At 32.3% G+C, this 25,795-nt stretch overlaps 2 protein-coding genes across 3 annotated transcripts; both read right to left on the bottom strand.

Moving 5' to 3' along the window:
- Nucleotides 1–901: 901 nt before the first annotated feature.
- LOC120188961 (probable methyltransferase PMT15) lies at nucleotides 902–19,648 on the bottom strand. Of its 2 annotated transcripts, XM_039192327.1 has the most exons (7): nucleotides 18,957–19,648; nucleotides 17,545–17,755; nucleotides 17,165–17,462; nucleotides 16,687–17,082; nucleotides 16,528–16,605; nucleotides 16,192–16,455; nucleotides 902–913 (listed from the first exon to the last, which is right to left on the bottom strand). In XM_039192327.1, the coding sequence occupies exons 1-6, from the start codon at nucleotides 19,626–19,628 to the stop codon at nucleotides 16,218–16,220; spliced, it is 1,893 nt and encodes a 630-aa protein (XP_039048258.1). In that variant the 5' UTR covers nucleotides 19,629–19,648; the 3' UTR covers nucleotides 902–913; nucleotides 16,192–16,217. The 2 variants fall into 2 exon arrangements, with proteins under 2 accessions (XP_039048258.1, XP_039048257.1); XM_039192326.1 differs by lacking the exon at nucleotides 902–913 and having other exon boundaries at nucleotides 16,176–16,455.
- Nucleotides 3,147–8,110, bottom strand: LOC120188960 (homeobox-leucine zipper protein ANTHOCYANINLESS 2-like). Its single transcript, XM_039192325.1, has 9 exons — nucleotides 7,963–8,110; nucleotides 7,639–7,866; nucleotides 7,417–7,534; nucleotides 6,668–7,342; nucleotides 6,470–6,571; nucleotides 6,177–6,392; nucleotides 5,277–5,451; nucleotides 4,834–5,201; nucleotides 3,147–4,150 (listed from the first exon to the last, which is right to left on the bottom strand). Exons 1-9 carry the CDS (start codon nucleotides 8,028–8,030, stop codon nucleotides 3,761–3,763), a joined length of 2,340 nt encoding a protein of 779 aa, XP_039048256.1. The 5' UTR covers nucleotides 8,031–8,110; the 3' UTR covers nucleotides 3,147–3,760.
- Nucleotides 19,649–25,795: the final 6,147 nt, after the last annotated feature.

Genomic DNA, 25,795 nt, shown 5'->3' with positions numbered 1-25,795 from the left:
ATTTTTTAATCTTATTTTTAATCTTGTTTTCAGCACAAAAAAGAAACCCTAAAGAACCCTATCTATTACCGTCACCTTCCCCATTCATCCCTTATTGTTCTTCATCGAGTCTAGATCTTTTCTAGGTTTGATTCTTCAACAAGAGCAACATTCATTAACCCGCCACCGCTTCCCTATCACATGTTTTTTTAAACTGACATAAAAAATCTAACTGTACACTTTGGTATCAAACAACCACTATTGATGGTGGTTGACGGTGACTGATGAATATGATAGATACAGTTGAATGACAAACTAACGACCGATTAGCTAAAGAGAAAATAAGAAAAAAAATAAAAAAGGAAAAGGAAAAATGAGATAAAATAAGAGATTTGGAGTTAATATATGTAAATGTATTTAAACAATGAGTTTAATTTATAATCGAACCGTACTATTTAAAATCAAATTAACCGAATGCATAAAATTTTTAATCATTAATTTAACAAATATTTAAAAAAATCATTAACCGATTATTGTCAAATTTTTTTAACCATGTAATCCTTGCATGAATACAAAGGAACTGAACTTACTACTAAACAACTAAACAACTAAGCCATCTCAACCGGGACAATCGAAGTAAGATTGAATTATGAAGACAAGTGGTTTAACTTTAAAATAAATAAATCTTTAAATTTAAATAAATAAATAAACATTGGAAAGTTATGGTTTGATTTCATTAACTAATGTTCGGTTCAATGTTTAAACCTAAAATTCACATGCAAAATTATTTGGTAGCTTACAGATTTCACTACTACACATTCTTTGCTAAAATTTCAGTTTTATGCTTTTAGAGAGAAGCACTTTAAGAAACCTATAAAAAGCAAACTAAACTGATAGTTTAGAAGCGTATTGTTTTTAGAAAATATTTTTCTAACTAGAAATAATATTAAACATATATTTTCAACCCGAAAATAAAACTACTTCTGAAATAGAATACGTCTGTTTCACATTTAGGCCAACCCAACGGCCATTGCCACCAACCCTTATTCTTTTTCTTTTGCCTTTTGATAAGGTTTAGTATTACAAATATTTTTTTGACGTTTACTTAAATAGTTATTTAAATTTATTTTTTGAAATATTTTTTTAGCTTACTTTTTTTTAAATATTTGACTATATATTTATTTTGTCCCTTATTATTTTTTAGATTATTTTAACTTATAATGATTTATTTTAGAATAAAAGATTTTTATTTTGATTTCATGAAAGATATTTTAATCCTAAAATGAATTACTAGATATTAATATATTTTTTAAAAAAAAAAATATGTTAAAATAACTATTTAACAGGAGGTTATGAGATTTTTTTTGCACTATGCCTTTGTAATAATGCTGCTAAATCTGTCCGTCCAATCAACTTCCACTTATCCATTGATCTCTTTGTGTACTCCAAGCAAGGCAAAAGCCAACATCAATATTTGACTTGAGTTCAAACTCGATTTAAATTTTTAACAAACTAAAATGAATTATTTAAGATTTGTCTTAAAAAATAATATATTAAAATTTTAAATTTTTTAAATTAAATTATTAATAATATTAACGTTTATATGTTGTTTAAAAAACATAATATAAAACTTTCATGTACTTAATGTTTAGGTTTGAGTTCGAGTTTAAGCTTCGACAGAACCAAGTATGAGAATATTTCGAGTTTTAAGTTTTTCAAACTCGAATTGAGCTTAAAAATTTTAAGCTTGTGAGTTTTCGAGTCGAAACGAGCTTCAATTTTTTATTTCAAGTGCAAGTTGAGTTTGGCAACTTAAGCTAATAAATATTTCTTATCATCATCATCATTTTGTAAAAGAAATACTAGTTATAAAATTTTTATAAAAGTATTCATATTTTAAATTACTTACCCTCAAAGTTTTTCTATACTAGATTATACGTATTGTATAATTTCATACAAAAATCAAAATTTGTTGAGTTATAAAATAATTTGGAAAATAAATATTTAAAGATTTTAATGTAGCAAGTTTTTTTCTTTTACACACAAAAAATAAATAAATAAAGTTGACATTTTTATACAAATATCATCTAAATATAAATTAATTATATATTATATACCATTTTAAAAATATTTACAAAATTAACACATAGTTTTACACGTTCACATAAAAAGCGGTGCATGGATCGCGTCTTTCAACATGTGGTGCCACATCAGCATAATGCGCGGTACATGAGCCACATCTTTGTGCAAAAGATGTTAGATCAAGAAATAAACTTGGAATAGTGTCTGATAGGGAAATAAAGTAGTGTAGAGTGATTTTTTGGGAAATTCGCCCACTTTTCTACTACTACTTGTATCTCTTCAATTGATCCAACATTGAACTCATCTCAAAACAGTGTGAAATATGCATACGAGAGTGGTTTTATTAGCCCGACAGTTATTTGATGTTGAGTTAGAATATAATTAATTCGAAGGCATTAATTTATTAATAACTTTTTTTCCGTAAATGTCTAAATTCAAATGTTTAAAACGAGCATAAAAAATTAGATTTATAATTATAATTATTGTGCTTATGTTGTCATTCCACCGAGGCGAAACACAATAGATATATGTTGGGGCCATATTCCCCTAAAAATTTAAAAAATATATATAATTTATATCTTTAAAACCTTTTAAAAAATTAATTCGGTCCTATAAAATTTTTAGAAATTCATATTACGTTTTAAAACCTTTTAAATTTTCTTAATTAAATCATTTTCATAACGTTTTAAAATTATCATTAAGTCTCTTAAAATTTTAAAAATTTTAATTAGACCCCAATTTTCTCAAAAAATTGTAAATTAAATCTTTAAAAAATTAAAATTAAATTTAAACCTCTAATTTAAAAAAAAAAATTAATTTAACATCCTCAAACTATATTCATTGCTAAACCCTCATGTCAATTAATAATGCACTTAACCAAGTTATTTCAGTGACAACACAAGTTAGCGGGATTTTTTTTGTACTTGGTTAAGGGATTTTTCTTTGCTCAATCGAAGTTATTACACTTATAATGTCACTCCATATTACTTTTATATTTATTAAAATTTAATTTATTGATAAATGGATTCGTTCGAGCACAGTAAGATCTATTACACATAACTTCTCTGCTCACGTTTTTTCATGAACAAACTAATGTCGAAGATTTGAGCAGCTAAGCAATCAAGCATACAGATCCCTTGGCATTATAAACCAAAGCAACCCCTTTCCTTTTCACCTTCTAATACCGACGTGGCTCTGCTTTATTCACTTCTCCACGTAATCCCCTACACAATGCAGTAAATGAAAGCAACGCTTTTCTACCAACAGCTTATTTATTCATTGCCCATGCACGTCACTCTCACTTCCCCAATCTCACTTTCATCGGCGGCGCGTTGTTTCTACGTGCTCAGTCGCCACCTACCGTGTTAACGGAAAGTACGACATTGGAAACTTTCAGAGTAATGAAATGAATACATTCATTAGAAAAATAAAACCCCCCAAATTCTTGAAGGAAAAGTGACAAAAGGGTTTCGACCTTTTTCTTTTCCACCCATAACTAAAGGGTCGACCTGAGTCAATACCCGAACCACCATCCTTGCCATGAGCCGCACCGACTCAGTCAACCATGCAAGGAGTCTCAAATTAGAGGTTCGTTCTTGACTCAACACCCCTCAATTCACTGAGTCACACACTTGTTTCTCACAAAATAAAACTAAATACTACACATGTTAAATTAATAAAACTGCCAAAGAAACTGTAATCAGCTTTCGTATTGAAGGGCGGCTTTGATCTTTTGTACGGTGCAGGAGATGAGATTATTGACCGTTTCCACCGACTCCAACGTAAGCTTGGCCGTCGGTAAACTGTTGACCAGTATCTGAAAAGCCACCGTGAGAAGGGAACCACTCACCCTCTGGGACTCTCCGCCATTCCCGCTAATATGTCCATCGGAGACGGTCCCACGAGATCCTGGACCATCCGGGATGACAGCAAAACCGGAAGGGAGTAACGCCACGTAAGCTGAATCACCACCGTTCATGACGAGATTCATGGCCGGAATGTCAACGGGCGCGTACACAACTAGCGAACCCGCCGCGTCTGTACATGTCTCCTGCAGTATCAACATGCTACTCTGGCTTGCGTTCATGGCCTGCACACCAAATGCAAAAAATAATAATAAAATATTTTCTCGATAAAATAATTTGGTTCCAAAGTGTCAGATAATGAGAAAGAAGAGTCAAAATGAGATGTCGAAAACTTTAATCATAATAATAATTGAAAAAGCTGGGATGTTATACCGTATAACACCCTTAATATATAATTAAGAAAAAAACACTATCAATTTTATTATTTTTTTAAATAAAACTAATAAATTATTATTTAAAATAATATTATTTCTACTTAAAATATTAATATTTTTCAATAAATCTAATAAAATACTCTAAAAATCAATAAAAATATAACAAAAACGATTATATTTTACCAGATATATTAACCAAATTAATAAATCACTTAATAATAACAAAATTAATAAAAATAATAATATTTTCAGTAATAGATTTTCTTAAACATATATCAAGGGTAACGCACACGTCAGATTTTCCCGAAAAAGCTAGAAAGGTAAGAAACGTCCTATACTTTGACTTTTAAAATAAATCTTATTTCAAATCACTGCCATCGAACTGTCCTCATAGATACTTCCAAATTCCACACTCGTCCTTTCCGACTAACCTTTTATCCTATCCGACCCACTCCTGCGATCATCTCATTTTCTTTTGTTTTTCTTTCATTTTTCGATGTGGAAAATATAATAATGATGATGAGTATACATACGTTAGAGCGGAGGAGGGAGACGCAGTTGCCTTGATCTTGGCCTTTGGCGATATGGGCAATCTCTTGCATGGGACCACCGTTGGACAGAATGTCCCACTCGCTCCTCAGCCCTTCATCACGCAGGAAATCGAACAGTCTTTGGGGTGACACCGGTAACCACACCGAAGTAGCGGCGCTCAGCACGATCCCCGACGGCTCGCCGGGATCGTCGACACTCTTCCTAGTCATGACCCTAACGTCTTTGTCAACGTTCCCGGCGTTTAGCTTATTCCATTTGTGAACCGTCGATGCACACACACCGGCACAGAAATTATCAGTCATTCTCTGCGCTAGCTTTAACATGCTTCGCCTCCCACTTGAAGTTATAGCTACAAAATAAATAAATACAATGAAATGAAATGAAATATATTTTATATATTCATCTTCTTAGGGTTATGGGTTACCAGTATGGTCTCCGGTGGGAACAGTGGAAGACATGAGGATAGCAAGACATTCACATTGGCGTTGAAGGGTGGCGACCCAACGTTGGGCACCAAACGCCATGCCGGAGCTTAGTAAAGGGCGATAGAGTTGGTGAATTAGGCTCTCGTCGTATTCTGCATGTTCAACCCATGTTACCTGCAATTTTTCAGTATCAATCGTCACAGGCTTATTCCATGCAGAATTTTGGCAATGTTACACTACAATCATTGATACTAATGACAGATCTCAAATTTCCCATACATAAATAAATAAGAAAAAATGTACTTGTTGATAACATTCAATTATCACTAGCCAGGCCTGAGTATGATATTGTAAAACATCGTTATTGAAAAACGATTTTTATTTTAATAATATAAAAGGAGCTCAACTCTATGAAAGAAAATGGCATCTGTTATTGTGACATCGAGCTGATTGTACTGATGTCGGCTCAAAGATTAAGATACAAACAAGGGGAGCTGGTCGATGCTTTGAGTTTCGTTTTCTTGATTAAAATGCCTAAAGGGTTATATGGGAGAACCCACGCAAAAGGATTGGAATAGAAACATCAAACAATAGTTTATTCACAATGGGATTTATATGAAATTAATGTGTTCAAAGGGCACAAAAATTAAAGAGTAATTAGAGGCTTCCATTGATATAAAATTAATGGCAGTGAGTGGAGTAATCTAGATTTGCTCAAATGGGGGGTTATTTTAATAGTGTTTAAGCAAAAACCCAGTTTGTGAAACTTGAAATTTAGACAATATTTTTGTCTGTAAGAAGAAGCATTGGGCAGATGAATGAAGTAAAGACACTCCCTTTTGAATTTGTAGGAAGCTTCGGATTCTTAAATGTTTTTTCTATATATATAAAAAAATTACCTTAGAGTATCCATTAGGCATATCTTGCACAACACAACCGGAAGGAAGTCTCCGGCAGTTTACGAATGTTGTCGGTGCACCCGAATTTTCTCGGACGGTGTCGACAGATACGTCGACCACCGCCCAAACTCCCTCGGCATGCTGCTTGCAGAACCTTAGGAAATTGACCTCACGGACTGGGACCAAAGGAGAAAGTACTTGCAGCTCAGCAAGCATCTGGAAGGAAAGAAATAATTGGCGAATATGGTGATGAGATAAATAAAAATAAAGCTTGAAACTTTGAGCTTACTTACCAGTTGAATTGCACCATTTATGGTTCCTCCCATGCCACTAGATATCACATCAGTGGTAGATGTTCTAGCAATCATACAAGGAAACATCTCCGCCCAACGATTCTATATAGATGAAAGCAAAATTCAGAATTGAATTAAAAAAAGCCAATAAATTCAAGCGAAACTGAGCAATTTTAGGGATATATGTAGTTAGTTTACCGAGTTCATCAAGGTTTCAACAAGGGCCAAACTGTTGATAATCACCATCCCCATCTCTCTGGATGCCTCGGAGACGAAGCCGGTCGGTTTAATGCCGATGCAAGGGGAGAATATTTTTGTGTATTCATAATGGTTTAGTATTTCTCTTCCACCTTCCAAGCTCTTAATCCAAAGTGGTTCATCAGTCTGAGCCATCTTAACCAATTCATCCATCGCATCCAATGCCAGTTCCAAAAGCACGGATCTTTCGACGGATCGGTCGAGTCCGGTTGTTGTCGGTGGAACCACCGGCAATGAATTCGTCACCACACCACCAAAATCGGGACCCAAAGGCAATGTTGTATCCACGGTGCTTAAACCAGCAAAATAATTGCTACCAACTCCGAGTTCCAGAATCGAGTTTGGCATTGGAGGTGCAATTGAAGTGATTAGTGATGAAATAGGTCGCCCTAAAAACTTGCCGGCGAGTGCACAAACTCGATCTAACTCGCCCTTCAAACGAGCGTTTTCGATTCTAAGATGTTGCTCTTCGAGAGATATGTCGCCGATAATTGCCGGACCGCCGCAGTTGGTGCAAATCGGGTTTCTCATAGCATCCCTAATAGACATGTTCTCAGCTCGAAGTTTGTCGTTCTCTTGCCTCAGCAAAGAGTTCTCGTGGCGTTCCAATTGAGTCTTGGATTAAAAAAAAGGATCAAGTTAAGCAAAGAAGAAAATAAAAGATACAATGGTTTGATTCTTGTAGATACCTTCATTTGTGTACGGCGATTTTGGAACCAAAACTTGACCTGTCTGGTTTCTAAGCAAAGCCTTTTGCTAAGCTCCAATCGTTGTTTCTCATCGGGATGAGGGCACTCCTTAAAGAGACTAAACAAAAAACCAAGAAGAAGAAAAAAAGGAAAACTTTTGTTTAAGGCCTTGAACCAACTAAAAAAGAAACTTTAGTTCGAAACATGAAAGTGAAACCATACGCTTCTAGCTCTTGGATTTGCTGAGGAGTGTGCCGGTGGTATTTCTTCTTCCTCGGACGGTTGTCGGCGGCGTCTGCATCATCACCCGAAACACCATCGATATTATCACTTCCAGGCCTGCTCTCTTGTTCCTCTTCTCTACTTCTCCCAAAACTTGCTTCAAAATTCTCACTCATTCGAACCCCATCTCTTCGATTATCTATACTCGGTTGCTGCTGCAAACACCACCCCCAAAAAAAATAACCCAGATAAGTCCTTTAAGTGAAAAACAAACAACAACAAAAGAAGAAAACAACTTCATTCTTTAAGAGTGTAGTTATTACGAGAACAAGAGAGAGGCCTGGAGAGTTGAATATGTTCTTAGGAAGAGAAGGAGAGACGAGGTGAGGCATGTTGTTGCTAAAAGAGATGTCGGCCACAATCCTTGCAGACCCAAAGCCTCCACCGGGGCTGTTATCGAACAAGTTCAGTATAAACGAAAGATCGTAGAGAAGGCAAAAGGATAAACAAAATTCTAATGTCGCCAACTCTCTCTCTACAAAGAAGTGATTTTTAATGGAGAAGGAGAGAGAAAGAAGGAAAGTGAAACTCTTTATGACCTCCTTAGCTCTTCGCGCTCTCTTTCTTTTTCTTTCCCTTTAAAAGGATGAAGAAGGCCGTTTTTGGTATTTGGTTTTAGGTCTGAAAAAGAGCAAAGGGAAGGCCTTAAAATCAGTTGGATGGGCGATAGAATAAATGGGAACCCTAGTTTTGGCCGATAGTGGTGTTAGTGTTCATCTCCTCGTTCTTTGCATGCTTCGCTGTGAGCAATTACTAAATATAAGCTTTTTCCAAATTCAAGAACTATCAAAGTTTCTCCCCAACATCACCAACAAAATTTCAAAAGAAAAAAAAGCTTCCGCCAATCACTTCAATATTCATGCACCTATTACAAATCATTTAAGTATTTTTATATTTAATATGTTGTTTTATTATATTTTAAAATAAATACTAACAACCAATTGATATAGTTGAATGAGACACTAGATCCCTTAAGCAAGGTCAGAGATTCGAATCCTAGCGTTTGCAAATGGAGCAAACTAGGTTGAGAGGGTTGCCCTCGTCTCTATAATACCCGATCTAGATTTGTCGATCAATAGATCGAATATCAGTGATTAATTAAGAAAAATGGACAATGAATCTATCAATTGGTCCCTCATTGGTTAAACATAGCATTGTTGAGTTAGAACAATTATATTTATAAGATATCTATTTTCAATAATTAAGAAATATTGTAAACATATATTATTTTATATAAAATAAATGGTTGGTTATACACTTATAATTGTTATGGGGGATTTTGGATTTATTTAAATAAAAAAATGTATTGTATGAATTAAACTTAATTTGATTTTTTTATTCTAGTCGAGTTGTTCGAAGTTCTATATAAATTTAATTATAATTATATAGTATTATAGTATAGATCGGTTTTAATTTTTTTAGTTTCTCTAATCATATAAGATATATGTGTTGTGTGTTTCTTCATTTTTTTTACATTATAATGTTATTTAATAAATCAAATAAAATTTAAAATTATTAAATATATTATAATACTATATTTCAAATAAAAAATTTTGAGGGTAAATTAAGAGGAGAAATAATTTGTAAAAAATTAAATTGAATAAAATGTAAAATTAAGGGATTAAATTGAAAAAAGAATACATTTTTAGTAAAAAGTATGAATTAAAGTTAAGTAGATATTATACAATGGTATAGGAACATGTGGTTTACATTTAGTCAAAACCAGACTTAAAATGAATGATAAATTGAAGAAATAATGAAATCAAACAAAATTGAGAGATTAAAATTTAAAAATAGAAAATTTGTTATCAAAAAGATGAATTGAAAGTACATAAGTATTCTATAGAGCATGTAGTTCAAATTTAGTAAAAAATGAACTTAAAATGTAGGAGAAATTAAAGGAATAAGGAAATCATGGACCAAATTGCAAAATTGTCATAATAATCAACCAAAATTTTAGTTTTTCAAGTGACTCGAAAATTTCAAATTTCAACTTAACTCGAACTCGAACTCGAAAATCATCTCAATAATTAGAATTAGCTCGAATAATTCGAAATAAAAAAAATAATTTTTCGAATCTAGTCAAGTTGTACACCCCATATGTTGCCTTGGAATGATCTACCAAAAAACATTAACTTGTTAGGTGTTTTGTGAAATTTGAGTCCATGACTTTAATCCTAAGGGTGTATTTGGTTCGCGGAATCTTGCATTACCAAGTTGAATGTTTTTTTTCTCGGAATTGTATTCTCACATTTGGTTCACAGAATCTTACATTACCACGAATACTCTTTTCTCAATAGTAGCATTTTTTGGTTAAAATGGTGGGAATGTCGTTACCTCCAAATTCTTAGGTAATCTTACATTCCCACTACTTTGGACAAGAATAATCTTGGACTAATGAATTTTTTTTATAATGATCATTCTAAATTCTTATTTTTTATATTTTACTCAAAATTATAAAAATAATAATAATATACAAAGAGTTTGATTTACTAAAATATTAATAATTTTGAGAATTTAAAATATTTTATATTTTTTCTATTCAATATTTTACTATTTATAATTTTATGGGAAGGAAAAAATAGTATTATTGTAAAAATGTAATTATTTAAAATAATATTTTACTACCATAATATTATTTTTTATAATATATTATATTTTATATAAATAAATATGATACTTATGAACATTATTTAAAAATTTAAATTTAATATACTAATTATATATATTTTTTGAATTAATCACTAGTATCCGATCTATTGACTGACTAATCCAAATCAGGTACTGCAGAGGCTAGAGCGACCCTCCCAACCCAGTTTGCTCTATTCGCAAACGTCATGATTCGAACCTCTGACCTTGCTTAAGGGACCTAGTGCCTCATCCCACTAGATCAACTGGTTGTTGGTAATATACTAATTATATTAATTATATATTAAATGTAATTTCTACTCAAAATTTGTATATCGATTAAAATATTTTTATGAATTTTCATTCAAATATTTATAAATTAATTGTAACACCCCTAACCCGTACCCGACCCGAATACGAATCCGAAGTGTCACATTGACTTTTCAAAACATTGATTCATAACAAATAAGGAAAATTTTAACTTTTTATTCATATTAACAAGGTAAAATTCCTTAACTTAAAATAAAATATAAAACTCACATTCATACTTAATAAAAGTCTTTAATAATTTACATAAATACAAAGTAAGAGTAAAAAAATAGACCAGAGCAATTCAAATTAAACGTATAGTACATGCCAACAGTTTACAAAATTTCAAAAAACCTACATTCAATTTGTCTTGATCTCATCTTCAAGGGAGTATGATATCCTCGACAAGCTTCACTCTTCTGATTTCTTCAAACCTACGTGTGAAACAATCACACGCTAAGTCGATAACTTAGTGAGGCAATTACGAGCAACTAAAGTTATATAATCCAATTCTTTATTTATTTCATAGAAACATTTCATAAGGATTTCAAATGATTATCCATAACAAGAATGTATGGTGTTATACATTATTCATTTTATATATTTTGTTTTCAATGCCCAACGTATACTTCTGAGAACTCTAGGTATTTAAGTACATTGAGGATATGCACTAATAATGTCACCACAGCTCGTATAATTTGCACTGAAGTGCCACATAATTTTCCCGAAGGACCACATAGGTTTTCTACCGAATGACCACGTAGAACCCTCGACTCTTGGCATGTCAACTACACATCTAATCCTCATATATATACCTTGGGCTTTTAACCACATAATTATTTGTCATTCATTATTCGAAGTATATCTTATTCACATTGGCATTTTCACATCGAATATCTTTGTATTCACATTTCACATTTTCATAGTCATGCATCCATAAACATCAAAACATAGCTTAAATAATATAACTTGAATAAAACATTGTAAAAATATAAAATAAAATAATTTGACAGGTTTTCGATCGAAAACTTTGAGGTTGGTTTATGGCAAGCCGCCCTCGAATCCAATGAGTTGCACTCACATTTGCCTCAGTGAAGTCCTAAACGAAGTCCTTAACACTTTTGATTGAAACTTATAATGTCGAGTTGACCGGAAGTTGATTTTGTTCAACGTCTACACAAAACAATCGAAAATAAATATCGGAATTCAAATCACTTATATCCAATCATAATAACTTAAGCTGAAATAAACACTTAATTTCTCATTTTATGCTTAATAGTATCGGTACTCCCACGTCAGTACCGATACTTCCCTTCTATGGTATCGATACCTCCTTTCGGTACCGATACCATTTCGACATACTGGAATTTCAACTTGAAAATGGTATCGATACCTTACTCTTGGTATCGATACTCCCCTTTCAGTATCGATACCCTTCAATCAATACCAATACTGCTCCTTAATTTTTAATTGATTTAGCCTTGAAGTATCGGTACTGTTCTTACAGTATCGATACCCATACCCATAATTTACCATTTCCATTTCGAAAATTACCTAAAACTTAACTAATCTCCTACTTTTACTTCCTTTTATACCTTTAAACTCAACTTCATTCATCAAAGCCAACTTACCTCCATTTATTACTCCTAAAAAAATAAAATCTCACTAAAACTCTTACCTCTCAAAATCATACAATAATTTTAAACAAGTTCTTAATCATTTCTAATCCTCCTAACTCTTTAGTTAGATCCTTAACAAGTCAAAAATATCAATAAGACTCCAAAAACTACACCATATCAATCATTCATCTCAAAACCCATTTTACAAATTAATTTCTAATTCACTCCTCTTGTTGTTTTAATCTTATACAAGTTTTCCTTAAGCTTATCTAACACCCAAGCTTTCAACACCAACCCAAAAATTGAAGGAACCAACAAATTTCAGAAGCTTACCTTTGAAGTTGCTTCCACGAGCAAGAAGAAAGAAGATAACTTAAGCTCGAGATTTTTCTTTTCTCTACCACGTGCTTATCCCTTAAAAGATGAGATAAAAATCTTTCATTGAGAAAAGATCATATTTCCCTTCCACTAATCCAAATTTAATACCAAATCCTACACAAAATTCCGTAATTAAATCTTTAACTTTTTAAATTATTCTAATCAAACCACTAAGATTTGAATTCTTACATTTTTGTCACTGACCCAATGATTGGGGTGTTACATTAATATTAAAGTTTAACTTTAAAAAATATATCACAAGGATAATTTGGTAAAATATGCATCCAAGTAATATTATATTCCTCCAATCAAACACTGTAATCTTACATTCAACTAAACAAACCAAACAAGGTAATACAATATTCCCATAGTAATGTTACATTCCAATAATGTTATTCCCAAAGGTAATCTTACATTCCGTGAACCAAACGCCCCCTAAAGGTGCGTTTGGATGGGGGATTGTGAGATTACCAGGGGAAATTTTTTTCCTGAATGTGATTCCTCCTTTTGGATTGCAAAGATTCCCAACCCCCGGTAATAAGCCATTCCCAACAGTGGTATTTTGGGGGCTTATTAGCAGGAATGTGATTCCCCCAAATCCCTTAGGTATTGTTACATTCGAGGCGTTTTGGATAAAAATGCCTTTAACAAATTTTTTTCCACAGATATCATTCTTTTGACGTTGAATAAAAAAATTCTTCGAAGGTTAAATTGCAAATTTATCCTTAAACTATTTTAGATTTACAAAAAAAAGTCCATAATTAGAATTTTATATGAAGTTCAGGGGTTAAAATAAAATTAAACCCTTTCATTAAACTTGTTTATCATTTAAATTTTGTAAAAAAATTATATAAATTTTATGATTTTTTTTAAATGTATAAATTAAAAATAGTAAAATTATATATTTTTATGATCTTTTATACAAATATTTTCATTTGAATATTTACAATTCAACTTGTTAAAAAACCCGATATATAATAAGGATAATTTGGTAAAATATACATTCTAATAATCTTTTATTCCTTTAACCAAACACTGTAATCTTACATTCATGTTAAACGATCCAAACACAATAATGCAACATTCCCAGTAATGTGTTAGGTAATGTTACATTCTGGTAATTCTATTCCCAAAGGTAATGCTACATTCCATGAACCAAACGCACCCTAAAGATAATTTTCAATGGGAATAAGGCTTAGTAGTAATATATGTCGGGTAATCAATATAACTCCCAACAATCAAATCATGTTTTTCATTAGGACAAATAAAATTTTATTTTTCTTAAGATAAAAATAAAATTCTTTTGGAGTCTCTCTAGAGATAACTTTTACAACCTCTCCTAAAGATATTTTTTCAATATTTTATAAATTTTGTATCATGATGTCATCAAGTCTTTCTTGAAACACAAATTTATCTAAATTTAGGAATAACATGTATTCAAGACAAGTTCATTAAATTATACGATGTAAATGCATTTAAAACAAGTTCGTCCTCACATTCTGATTAAAAAAATTAGTTGTTTCACTCCATCTAAAATGTTTATCGAAATATAAAAACAAGGATGGATCCTAGATTGAAAACCCCTAAAACAATATTCTCACCTTCATTCTTTTTAATGATTTTAAGTGTTTGAGAGATTTGTTGGAAGATTTAAATGGTGGAGTGATTCCGCAAGGACACAAGATATAACATAGTCGGAAATGAAATGAACGTCATTTGATGGTTGAATTGAAAATTCAATGAGGAAGAAGTTGAAAATTTTGACTTAGATATGTGAGCATCAACATCTGACATAAAAAATCTAATTGTACACTTTGATATCAAACAACCACTATTGATGGTGGACGACGGTGACTGACGAATATGATAGATACATTTGAAGGACAAACCACCGACCGATTAGCTAAAGTGAAAATAAGAAAAAAAATAAAAAAGGAAAAGGAAAAATGAAATAAAATAAGATATTTGGAGTTAATATCAGTAAATTAATGTGTTTAAACAATGAGTTTAATTTATAATCGAACTGTACTATTTAAAATCAAATTAACCGAATGCATACAATTTTTAATCATTAATTTAACAAATATTTTTAAAAAAATCATTAATCGATTATAGTCAAATTTTTTGAACCATGTAATCCTTGCATGAATACAAAGGAACTCACTTACAACTATCATTGAGCAATTGGGCGGCTAAAATCTAAATGCATCTAAATGCTTCACTCTGTTAATTGTCGTACTTGTACCCCTTACGTTACTTCTTGGTCTATATGCCACATGCTATGTTTAGCCGACACTGGCTTCATCTTAAGTACACCCAAACAACTAAGCCATCTCAACCGGGACAATCGAAGTAAGATTGAATTATGAAGAAAGAAGTGGTTTAACTTTAAAATAAATAAATCTTTAATTTTAAATAAATAAACAGTGGAAAGTTATGGTTTGATTTCATTAATTTTAAAATTGAAGGGTTTTAAAGAGTAATTAAACTAGAAAAATTAGAAGTCAAAGTTTCATTTTAAAATTGAAAGGGTCCTAAAATATAATTAAACCAATAAATTTTAGGAAGGTAAGAGCTAAATTGTAATGTTTTAAAAATATTAGCGACCTAAAACTAATTAAACCATCAAAACTAGGGGGCAATTGCCCTCCCACCTCCCACGTAGATTCGTCTCCGCATCTCAATATATTTATTTTCTAAAATCCAAGTTTATTTTATCATATACATTTTGGTATTACGTATATTATCGTTTATTTATATTAGTTATATTTTTATTTTAAAAAATTATATATTTATATATCTTAATGTTTTAAGATTTTGTGTAATATATTTTATCACATACATTTTGGTATTACGTATATTCCCGTTTATTCATTCACGCATGTCCACAAACACATGTTTCATGTTCATGGTTTTCAACATTACTGATGTTTTGTCACGTCACATGCATATATCCTTTCATCCCCATTTGAGCTTGGAAATGTTACCCACTTTTTCCCCTCTTCGTTTGGGAGGTTATGGAAGCAACAAGCACGAGCACTGCGCCCTTGCAGTTGATGGGGGAATGTTTTACGAGACAAAAGAGGGGGGCACAAGAGTTAGTTCTTGCCAAGAAGTTTGTTATTTGCAATCTGATTCTGGAAATATTAATTTATTTGGAATGAAGGGGAAGACAATAATCTAATGATGCCCGTTTCGCATTTAATTTCATCCTCGTTTTGTTACCCACCCCTGCTTCCCCACACTTCATGTGGGATCCATCGGCCTTTTCTCTTTCTTTTCCCCCTAGAATATTTGGTTGTCAAAGACGATCGATTGTTTCGAACCATTGAACCAAAACAAAAAAGAAAGAAACAACAAACAGTGTTTAAATAAAATGAAGATCTAGTGTATCTACTTTTGTTTGACATAACATGATCTCTCCAACTTTAATTTCATCTTTGGTTTAACTTACATATTCCATCCGTTGATAATCAATAAGATATTTCAACGTGCAAACTGAAAAATGAAAAATTAAAATTTAAGAAATAGAAAAAACAAACTTTCCCTTTTCTTTTACAAGAGCTAGAAAGCCGTTCTAATTCCCTATTGGTCTTGTTCAGGTGTCAATGGTGGTGGTGCAGTCCAATATTGCTTAACTGCAAAAAGAATCTTCTCTCTTTCATGGGGTCCTTTTTCATGGTCTACAATTCTTCCCTCCCATTGCATACCATCTGTAATTTTCTTTACTTTCAACAGCAAATCGACATCGTCCCTAATGATTAACCTGCCTTCTGGTCGTAAAATTCTATCCATTTCCAGAAGGATATCCTCCGTTTCGCATCTGCATTGTCGAACCATTAGTCCTCATTATCATAATTCATCATGAATACGTTCGTTTAGCTTTATTTGTTACCTGTCTTTGTAGAGGCTGAAAATGGAATCAGCATGGATAAAGTCGTAAGTCCTAGGATAAGTAGACATTGCCTCACACCTAGTAAGACACAAAAGTTCATCTTTAATCAAATTATCCCCACCAAAACGATAATGTTACTGATTGTAACGGAGGAAATACCAATTTTGATATGTTCCGATCAATCCACGTTCGTAGATGACTCCGAGGGTGTTGATCTGATCCGCCTCGACGGGGACGGTGTTCATGACCCATAGAGGATCATTGACGAGAGAAGCTGCAAAGCCTCCCAAATAAGCGTTCATGTCTAACAAGTTGCGGTACCTCCCTGTCTCGGCTAGTTGATAATCTATTTTCTTGTAATATTCTACTCTCTTCTTCCATAGCTCTGTGTTCTCTACAAACATGTTTTCTGTGATCCCTGTTAAGCTTCCGCTGCTGATTCTTGGAGGGATTGCATTCAGCCTCTCCGGCCATTTTTGTAATGCCCCACCTGCAACTTCCTTTATATTAGATACTTCAGGCAATGGGGTTAGACATTTCTCCAATTTTGTGTACCTGTTCCACAAATTGAAAATCTTCTTGGTCAAAAGCTTTTGATGGAGAGTATCAAGTAAATGGAAAAGAGAATGAGACTGACCATGCCATGTCAGGGTTTTGAGAGTGGCAAAACATAGGCTGCTTGAAGACCATTCTGTTAGCTTTGCAATGGATATGATTGGTGGGTTTTTGCCAAATGGCAAGATCACCTTTTTGTACAATCTTTTTCCAGCACAGGGTTTTAGCCACGGTCTCGATTCGAGACTGTTCTTGTTCAAGATCATCAGTCGTTCGATTCCAACCTCTCCAATGATTTTGCCAGTTGATCGGCGGTCCCGACAGAATCCAATACCCACCGGGACGTAGGATTCTATCAACCTCGATCAAATAAATCCCATCTGCCATAACAAGCAGCATTAGGACTCGAGCAAATGGGCACCAACTAGAGCATTCGAATTGAAGAAGGGGGTTTAGTTTTACCGTAGGTACCCCAAGGGATGAGGCAACGGGAGCAATGGGCCATATCGAAAGCTCTTGAAGGGTAAGGGAGTCTAATGGAGGCAATGACTCCTATGAGTGCAGGGACACCTCGTTCAAGAGCAAATTGGACTTGAGAAACATGGGTATCTCTTGGTGCAAATGACACTGCTAGGATGTTCCTCGATAATAGGTATGCTCCCCAACTTGCAACCTGAATCAACTTAATTAGTTCAGTGATAGATCGAGGGGATGTTGAGATACAATTGTATCTCTAGAAATTTCATTTTTTTTGTTATACCTACTGGTATTTGATTTAACGATATATTCATCCGAGTCAAATTTTACACTAACTTATTATATAACTACCCTCTAAATCCAATTTGCTCCATTCATAAATGGGTTTCAACATTTTACCTTTTATTAATATGCTAATTTCATAATCTTAAAATTTTATAATTTCGTGTAATCTAAATTTCTAACCTTTCCGACAATATCCTTTCTAAATAAAAATGGTTTGGTATCGGTGAACCACTTTACTTGAAAGTGTAGCACAAATTTGCCTAGAAAAGCCATATACAGTTGGCAAAGTAGATTTTTGACTTTATGCTGCATCTCACCTAAGCATTTGCTAAACACAACATGCGCATATGGAATCTCTTTAAAATTATAAATCATATTGTAAATGACAATTTTTAATTTCCACATCAATCCATTGTCCTGTAATAGTTCCTGGGTTTTACTTAAGAATGTAGCTTCCGTTTAATTATATAATTTAAATTTTATAATCATTTTAATTTTTTTTATAAACAACGATTCCATAGAATAAATGAATGGTATTCCATAAAATAATAATATTTCTCACTTGATGATTAATCCTCCTTCTGTAAATTAAAAATAATATATTTATTAAGAGTAAAATTCTTATTCTCTTAAATAGGAATTTTTAAAATAATCATAAAAGATAAATTACATATTTAGGTATCTAATTATTCGTGTGATTATGTTTTGGTCATCCAACTTCTTTTTTTAAATCATATCTAACTTTAGGCTTTAGTTTTATTTTAACACCAATTATTAAAAAGATATTGGTAACTAAAATAAAATCAAAACATAATATTATAAATGATTTAAAAAAAGTAAGACGGTTAAAATAAAATTGTGTGAATAATCGAGTCACTAAATAGGTAGTTTACTTAATTATAAATTTTAAAAATGGTACATTCCGTCGCTAATTCTCCGTGTCGAATACTTTAAGTATAACAAAAGGAAAGAATCAAACGAATTATTTGCGGGATCGATCCTTCCCACCAATTAATTTTCCTTTTCCATAATTCCCTCTAATTTTCTATCTGTCCCAACAGATCAAAAAATTAACCATGAACGTAAAAAGATGCTAATTAGAACGTACGTACCCCGCAACCAGTGTCAATGGCGGTCCTTATAGAGCCATCTTTGAGATTGATCAACTTGTCAATATCATCAATATACGCTTCGGCTCCACGTGGGAACATGGTCCCGCCGCCGGGGAACCTGAGCAGCTCCCCCTCGACCTTAATCCAATTCTGGTTCTTTTTCTCGACGGCCAACTCTTTGTGCGGCGCGTTATCGAACCATGCAAGCTCTCTACTCTTAGGCCATCTAAAAGGAACCTTGTAACCGTAGGGAGCCGGTATCCGACACTTTAAAAGTTCGTCCTTTTCGGGACAGTGCCTCTGTCTGTAAATGAGCATGTCCCTGTCGAACTTGAGTGATCTTCGAGCGTCCTCGCATGGGGTGTATTCAGAGAAGGAAGGATCACAAGGAGGGAATTGGGGGGCAGGCATCGCCGCGGTGGGAGGTGGATCGGGAGGGAGGTGGTGGGATGTGAAGTCGAGTTGGGCGGTGGGAAAGGAATAGCAAGGGTCGGAGGAGAGGATGCCGGCGGCGGCAGAGGAGGAAGACTTGGGGATGGAGCCTAAAGACTGTTGCCATATTCCAATAAAGTAAAAAGTGATGCAGAGAACGGCGAGGAGAGTGAGGGAGTAGAGGTTAGAGTTTTTGGTGTTGAATAAGGTACGGTGCGAGAGAGATGTTATTGCGGCCATTGACGAATAAAAATTAAGCTTCCTTCAAATAATGGGAACAAGAGACCAAGAAGAGGCTGTATATATAGTGATCAAATGGTTAAAATATATTATATTAATTAAATGGTTAAAATACACAAATATTACAGGACATATGGAATATATATAATGATTTGGGAAAGGTCCCATTTAGACAGGTATGGGTGGGCAGTGGGCATTGATCCATCAAATTATTTAAATGGTTATAGGTGTTGTTTTTGACTTTCTAATTTTAATGCTCGTTCCATACATTTATATTTGGTAGAAAAGTGGTTCGTTATTTGAATTTATTATTTATTAATTCAACTTTTTACTAATATTAAATAATATTTCATTATTTTAAAAATAAAATAAATCTGAATAAGAAATATGCAATTTTGAGTTATGTCTTGATCTAATCTAATCTAATCAATGAAGAGTCTAGAGACTAGTTTAACGTGATTTTGATATGCTTAATTTAAAATTGAAGTGTTTAATATTATTGTTAAAAATAATAAAAACTTATCTTATTGTAAAAATAAAAAAATAAATTTGATTTAACATATCATTTAATAACTACTATGTGAGTAAAGATAAAAATTTTCAAATTGAAAAGAATATAGATTAAAAATGATCGAATTAAATATAAAAAATTAAATCCATAATATAGGCATAGTACAAGGACTGATAAAAGGATATAATTTTTTTAAAATAATTTATAAATGCAAAACAGGAATTGGTTGGGTGCACGATTGAGTTCTGATCAAGTGTATTGTCTATAGATGAGGCGGGTCACATCTTAGCCAACCATGGATTTGCACTAAATAATAAATTTAAGTTAAGGATCTAAACTATCACTTTTATTTCATTTTAGTACCAAAATTTTAATTTATTTTCAAAATCATTTCTAATATTTAGTTTAGGTTTCAATTTAATACCCCGCCGTTAAAAACTTAACGGCATAGATGACGTGAAATTTATATGATAAGACACATGGAATATTCAAAAGGGGAAATAATTCAATGTCATCGCTGCCATTAATTTTTTAATGATAGGATACCAAATTGAAACCTAAACTAAACGTTGGGTATGTTTTTAAAAAATAAAATATAGGTACTAAAATGGAACAGAAGTAATAATATAGGTACTACCTAAAAATAAAGAAAGAAAGGAGTCAAAAACTATGTGATGAAAACATGCATGTGACGTGCCTCTTTTGTTTACTAAGATATGTAGAGGCAATCCCATGTGCACATTTTGATAAATCCATGGCCTTTGAAAACAAAAACAAACACCTTCTTCTTTGCGCTTCTGCAAAAATAAATAAATAAACAAATCTTTAAACTTGCATGTAACAAGAAGAACAAGTCTATGAAAACAAGATTTAATTCTTAATCTTGAGTAGTTTATTTTTGGATGCAAGAAATTTGAATTGTTTCACTTTTGTTTGAAGATTCGAAATTTTTTGCTGAATACAAAGAAAACAAGACTTGATTGAGAATTATATCCAATTACCTCTTTGAGATCAATCCATTCCTATGTCACATTTCATGTATTTTTTTTAATAGTATAAGATAATATTTGTTAAGAATTTTTTAATCAATTGATTACGTATAGACATCCTACAAACCCAACTGCTCAAACCTATGATCTCTAGAATCTTTTATAATTGAAGCTACTTGATGAGTTATAATATATATACTTACGTGATAAACCAAAGCATGTTGCCCCTGCCAAAAAGAACAATCCTTGAACAATGAAAAGAACAATCCTTTCGAACAATGAGATTATGACTATCAAATAGTTTAATATCTAATAATTTTTTTTCAAAGAAAGTATGAATTGAAAAAACAAAAATCAATACATGCTCCTTTAAATGACAAGATGATTGGATTAATGCAGAAAATTATTTCAAAAATTTTATTTTACAGTGAGCCTCCAATCCGACTTCAAAATTAAAAGGTACAAATTATTTTACAGCGAGTCCTCTAACATAAATTTTAATGACAAGATGACAGGAGCATGAATTTATGTTAGAGGACTCGAACTTGAAAATTTATATTAAAATTTTAAAGGTACAAATTATAAAATCTCAATAAATACGAAATTAAATAATTTGTATAAAATATAAAAAACATATTTCAAATAAAAGATGGTTTAAATTTTTTAAAAAATTCAACTGCACTCCCAACATTCTCTCGGTCCATCCTTGATCCTACCGATTAAGCATGGCAGAATGAAAATTTACCGTGAAGCTCAAACTCAGTGTCACATTTTATTTTTTAATATATTATCCAATATTTGAGCCTTTGATCACAATCTATTAATTGGACTATAAAAAATAATGAAACCGATGATGCATCTTCAAACAGAATAATAATTGAAGACACCATGAAAAACCGTCTATAATTATAATTCTAAGAATTATGTTTCATAAATGTTTTGTTTCTTAAATATTATAATTGTGGATTACTGATCTATATATGGTCTGTATTCATCATTTAATTTTTAAAAATTATATCGAAAATTACAAAAACAAGTATTCAAACTCAAAATAAAATTACTACACATCAAAATATGTAACCAACATATAATTTGTATGAGTGCGGATATTTTTAGATAAATTAAAACAACATAAAATCAATTTATGTATTCGCCCCATATGAAATAACAAAATAAATAAAATCATGTTATGTATTCATACCATATGAAATAATAAAATAAATATGTTAAATATATTAATTTATATGATACATACTTTATTTATAAAAAATGAATAATTCATGCATAATTCTGTAAATACACATTTTTGTTCGGGATTTTTGTTTGAGCTTTACTTATATAAATATGTATGTCTTTATATACATATAATAACATCAATTAATTTGCTTAATATTGCCTATTTAAATATGTGGGTTAATTTAAATACATATAAGGGCTAAAACAATTATTTAATTTTTTATTTCATGTTTCTAGGTCCAGTACAATCTCCAAGAATGGATTACAAAGCCCAATACATTACAAGGCCCAAAAATTAGTGAAACCCCAAGCAAAGGTTCAACAGACCCAAAAGTGGGAAGCAACTAGGGTTTTTAACAACCCTTTCCAACCGCCATTAACACCAGGAAAATACTTACAATTAGATTTGATCACAGAAGATTGATGGCCTAGATTGAATCCAAACAAGAGCCTTCAGAACCTTCTCTCCGTCCAACAGTGCAGCTCATATGTTGTCTTGGAATGATCTACCAAAAACATGAAATTGTTAGGTGTTGGTGAAATTTGAATCCATGACTTTAATCTTAAAGGTAATTTTCAATGGGGATAAGTCCTAGTAGTATTATCTGTCGAATAATCAATATAACTCCCAACAATCAATATCGTGTTTTTTTGTTGGGACAAATAAAATTTTATCCCTTAAGATAAAAATGAAATCCTTTTGGAGTCTCTCTGGAGATAACTTTTACAATCTCTCATAAAGATATTTTTTTCAATATTTTATAAATTATGTATAATGATGTCATGAAGTCTTTATTGAGACACAAATTTATCTAAATTTAGGAAAAATATGTATTCGAGACAAGTTCATTAAATTACACGATGTAAATGCATTTAAAACAAGTTCATCCTCACATTCTGATAAAAAAAATAATTGTTTCACTCCATCTAAAATGTTCATCGAAATATAAAAACAAGGATGGATCTTAGATTGAAAAACCCCTAAAACGATATTCTCACCTTCATTATTTTTAATGATTTTAAGTGTTTCAGAGATTTGTTGGAAGATTTAAATGGTGAAGTGGTTCCATAAGGGCACAAGATATAACATAGACATAAATGAAATGAACGTCATTTGATGGTTGAATTGAAAATTCAATGAGGAAGAAGCTGAAAATTTTGACCTAGATCTATGAGCATCAACATGTTTTTTCAAACTGACATAAAAAATCTAACTGTAAACTTTGGTATCAAACAACCACTATTGATGGTGGTAGACGGTGACTAACGAATATGATAGATACAATTGAAAGACAACCCAACGATCGATTAGCTGAAGAGAAAATAAGAAAAAATAAAAAAGGAAAAGGAAAAATGAGATAAAATAAGAGATTCAGAGTTAATATAAGTAAATGTGTTTAAACAATGAGTTTAATTTATAATCGAACCGTACTATTTCAAATCAAATTAATCGAATCCATAAAATTTTTAATCATTAATTGAACTAATATTTTTAAAAAATCATTAACCGATTAGAGAAAAAAATTTTGAACCATGATACAAAGGAACTACATGCCACATGCTATGTTAATTGTCGTACTTGTACCCCTTGCGTTATTTCTTGGTCTACATGCCACATGCTATGTGTCGGAACCGTCTCTCGGTTGAGCCCGTAATTGGGTTTCGACGTGAATAATGAGTGTTAGAGTCGCCACCGACCATTTTTAAACGAATTTAGGTCGGTCATACACCATCTTACTTGATCCGCGTTTTACCAGAAATGTGTCGGGTTCGGGAGTCGGTTACAGTCAAGGAATGATTAGCAGTCTTGTACTGCCCTTTCGATACCAATTAATTTGTCGGTTGTCTTAATCGCGAAAATTAAAATGAAAATGAAAATTTAAAAAGCCCGATTCAAATTAATTACCTTTGATTGGTTAGAATTCATTTAAAAAGTAAAAAATGTTAGATAAAAATAGTAAATAAAAAAAAAAAAAAAACCACGTGTCAAAAATAAATAAATCAAAAAATAAATCAAATTAATTATCATATTAAAAACAAATATTTTTTTTTACAATTTCCATCTAATTTTTTTTATTAATCATTTTTATTTAATTCTTATAAAACAAATATAAAACCACGTGCAAAGGATTAAAACCAAATAATAATAACTATAATCCACAAGAAGGAAAACAGTAAAATCTTCTTAAAACTGGAGATCAAAATTCAGATAATCTAAAAACGAGTAAAACCCTAACCCTTTTTTAAGCATTAGTCATCCTCTTCTCAAACTTTGGGAAATCAACGTTGTCATCGCCATTTTCATCGAACTTACTAATCATTCTTTGAAAAGAACTCAACGAACACTGCTCCCCCAACCTTTTCAACACAACATGCAACGAACGCCTCTTTAAGTTCTTTGCTGCTCATCGAATTTTCATCTCCAGCGATTCCATCGAAAGCGATGAACTCATCCAGATTGATATAGCCATTGCCGTCTTTGTCGAGCTTGTTTTCTCTTCATCTCTTCCATTGATCCATGTGATATGCCTGGCTTACAACTCAAGTTCAATGCTTCGTACCCAAAATATAAACCCAATATCATATGCTCATTATTCAACCCAGATGAAGCCTAATATCCTTAATCAAATGAGTCCATCAGTATCTCAAATAGATTTCAACTTAATAGATCTAATATCAAGGTTAGGGTTGGCTAAAACCAAGTCCTTATACTACTTCAAGCCTCTATCGTCGCCGCTGAAGCTGGGACCACTGCCACATCACCGTCGAGGACCACTTCCACAATAGCAGCAACCTCGTGAACCAGTAACCATTTCCAACAAAATCAGAAGTAGTAGCAGGGACTCCTCGCTCAAGTATAGGATCACTGCTCCACCAAGTCAACAATCAACTCCTCCCTAAGTCCCTCATTTTGTGTCTTTTTGTTTGTGCAGCCCCCCACATGAACATTGTTCATGATTTATATAAGGTACGGGTATGGATGTTGGAAGGTTGCAGCTGCCAGATATTCTAGCCAGATTTTTAGGGACTTACTGAAGTAGTTGAGATACGTGGGATCATGGTGAGTGTCACATTCCTAACTACCGCACGCTCAGGCCCCTGATCAGGAAGCTTGCACTTATTACAGATGCCAAATAATTTCCCTGATGGACTAACAGTTAAAACTCCTGTTTTTTAGTCTCTCCCAAGATTAATCTACCAACTAAGCGTGACTTGCTTAAGTTACACTTCCAGATCTGTCTTTTCAAAGCTTTGGTTTTCTCTTGTGTTTCCTTTGTATCTTCGGTAAACATATATGAAAAATGTCTTCATGCTTTCCCTTACCCACATATGGTATGTCAAGGAAAGATGGAATCACCATGGAGAAGATTGGCACTCGAATGTCGATAGTCGTCATTAGCTCGGGCGTAGAGAAATCCCAATAACTCAAA

This window comes from Hibiscus syriacus, unplaced genomic scaffold (genome assembly GCF_006381635.1).
Source record: "Hibiscus syriacus cultivar Baekdansim isolate YM2019G1 unplaced genomic scaffold, ASM638163v2 tig00116951_pilon, whole genome shotgun sequence".
In the NCBI taxonomy this organism is placed as follows: Eukaryota; Viridiplantae; Streptophyta; class Magnoliopsida; order Malvales; family Malvaceae; genus Hibiscus; species Hibiscus syriacus.
This window is presented reverse-complemented; position numbering and strand designations above follow the sequence as displayed.

Excerpts from the sequence above, each read along its gene's own strand:
- LOC120188960 (XM_039192325.1), bottom strand. The coding sequence starts at position 8,030 with ATGCCTCACCTCGTCTCTCCTTCTCTTCCTAAGAACATATTCAACTCT. Across the intron at positions 6,393-6,469 it reads TAAATGGTGCAATTCAACTG|ATGCTTGCTGAGCTGCAAGT; the intron begins GTAAGTAAGCTC and ends CTTTCCTTCCAG. Across the intron at positions 4,151-4,833 it reads TCTCCCTCCTCCGCTCTAAC|GCCATGAACGCAAGCCAGAG; the intron begins GTATGTATACTC and ends TTTGGTGTGCAG.
- LOC120188961 (XM_039192327.1), bottom strand. The coding sequence starts at position 19,628 with ATGGCCGCAATAACATCTCTCTCGCACCGTACCTTATTCAACACCAAA. Across the intron at positions 17,463-17,544 it reads CATCCCTTGGGGTACCTACG|ATGGGATTTATTTGATCGAG; the intron begins GTAAAACTAAAC and ends TTGTTATGGCAG. Across the intron at positions 17,083-17,164 it reads CAAAACCCTGACATGGCATG|GTACACAAAATTGGAGAAAT; the intron begins GTCAGTCTCATT and ends TTTGTGGAACAG.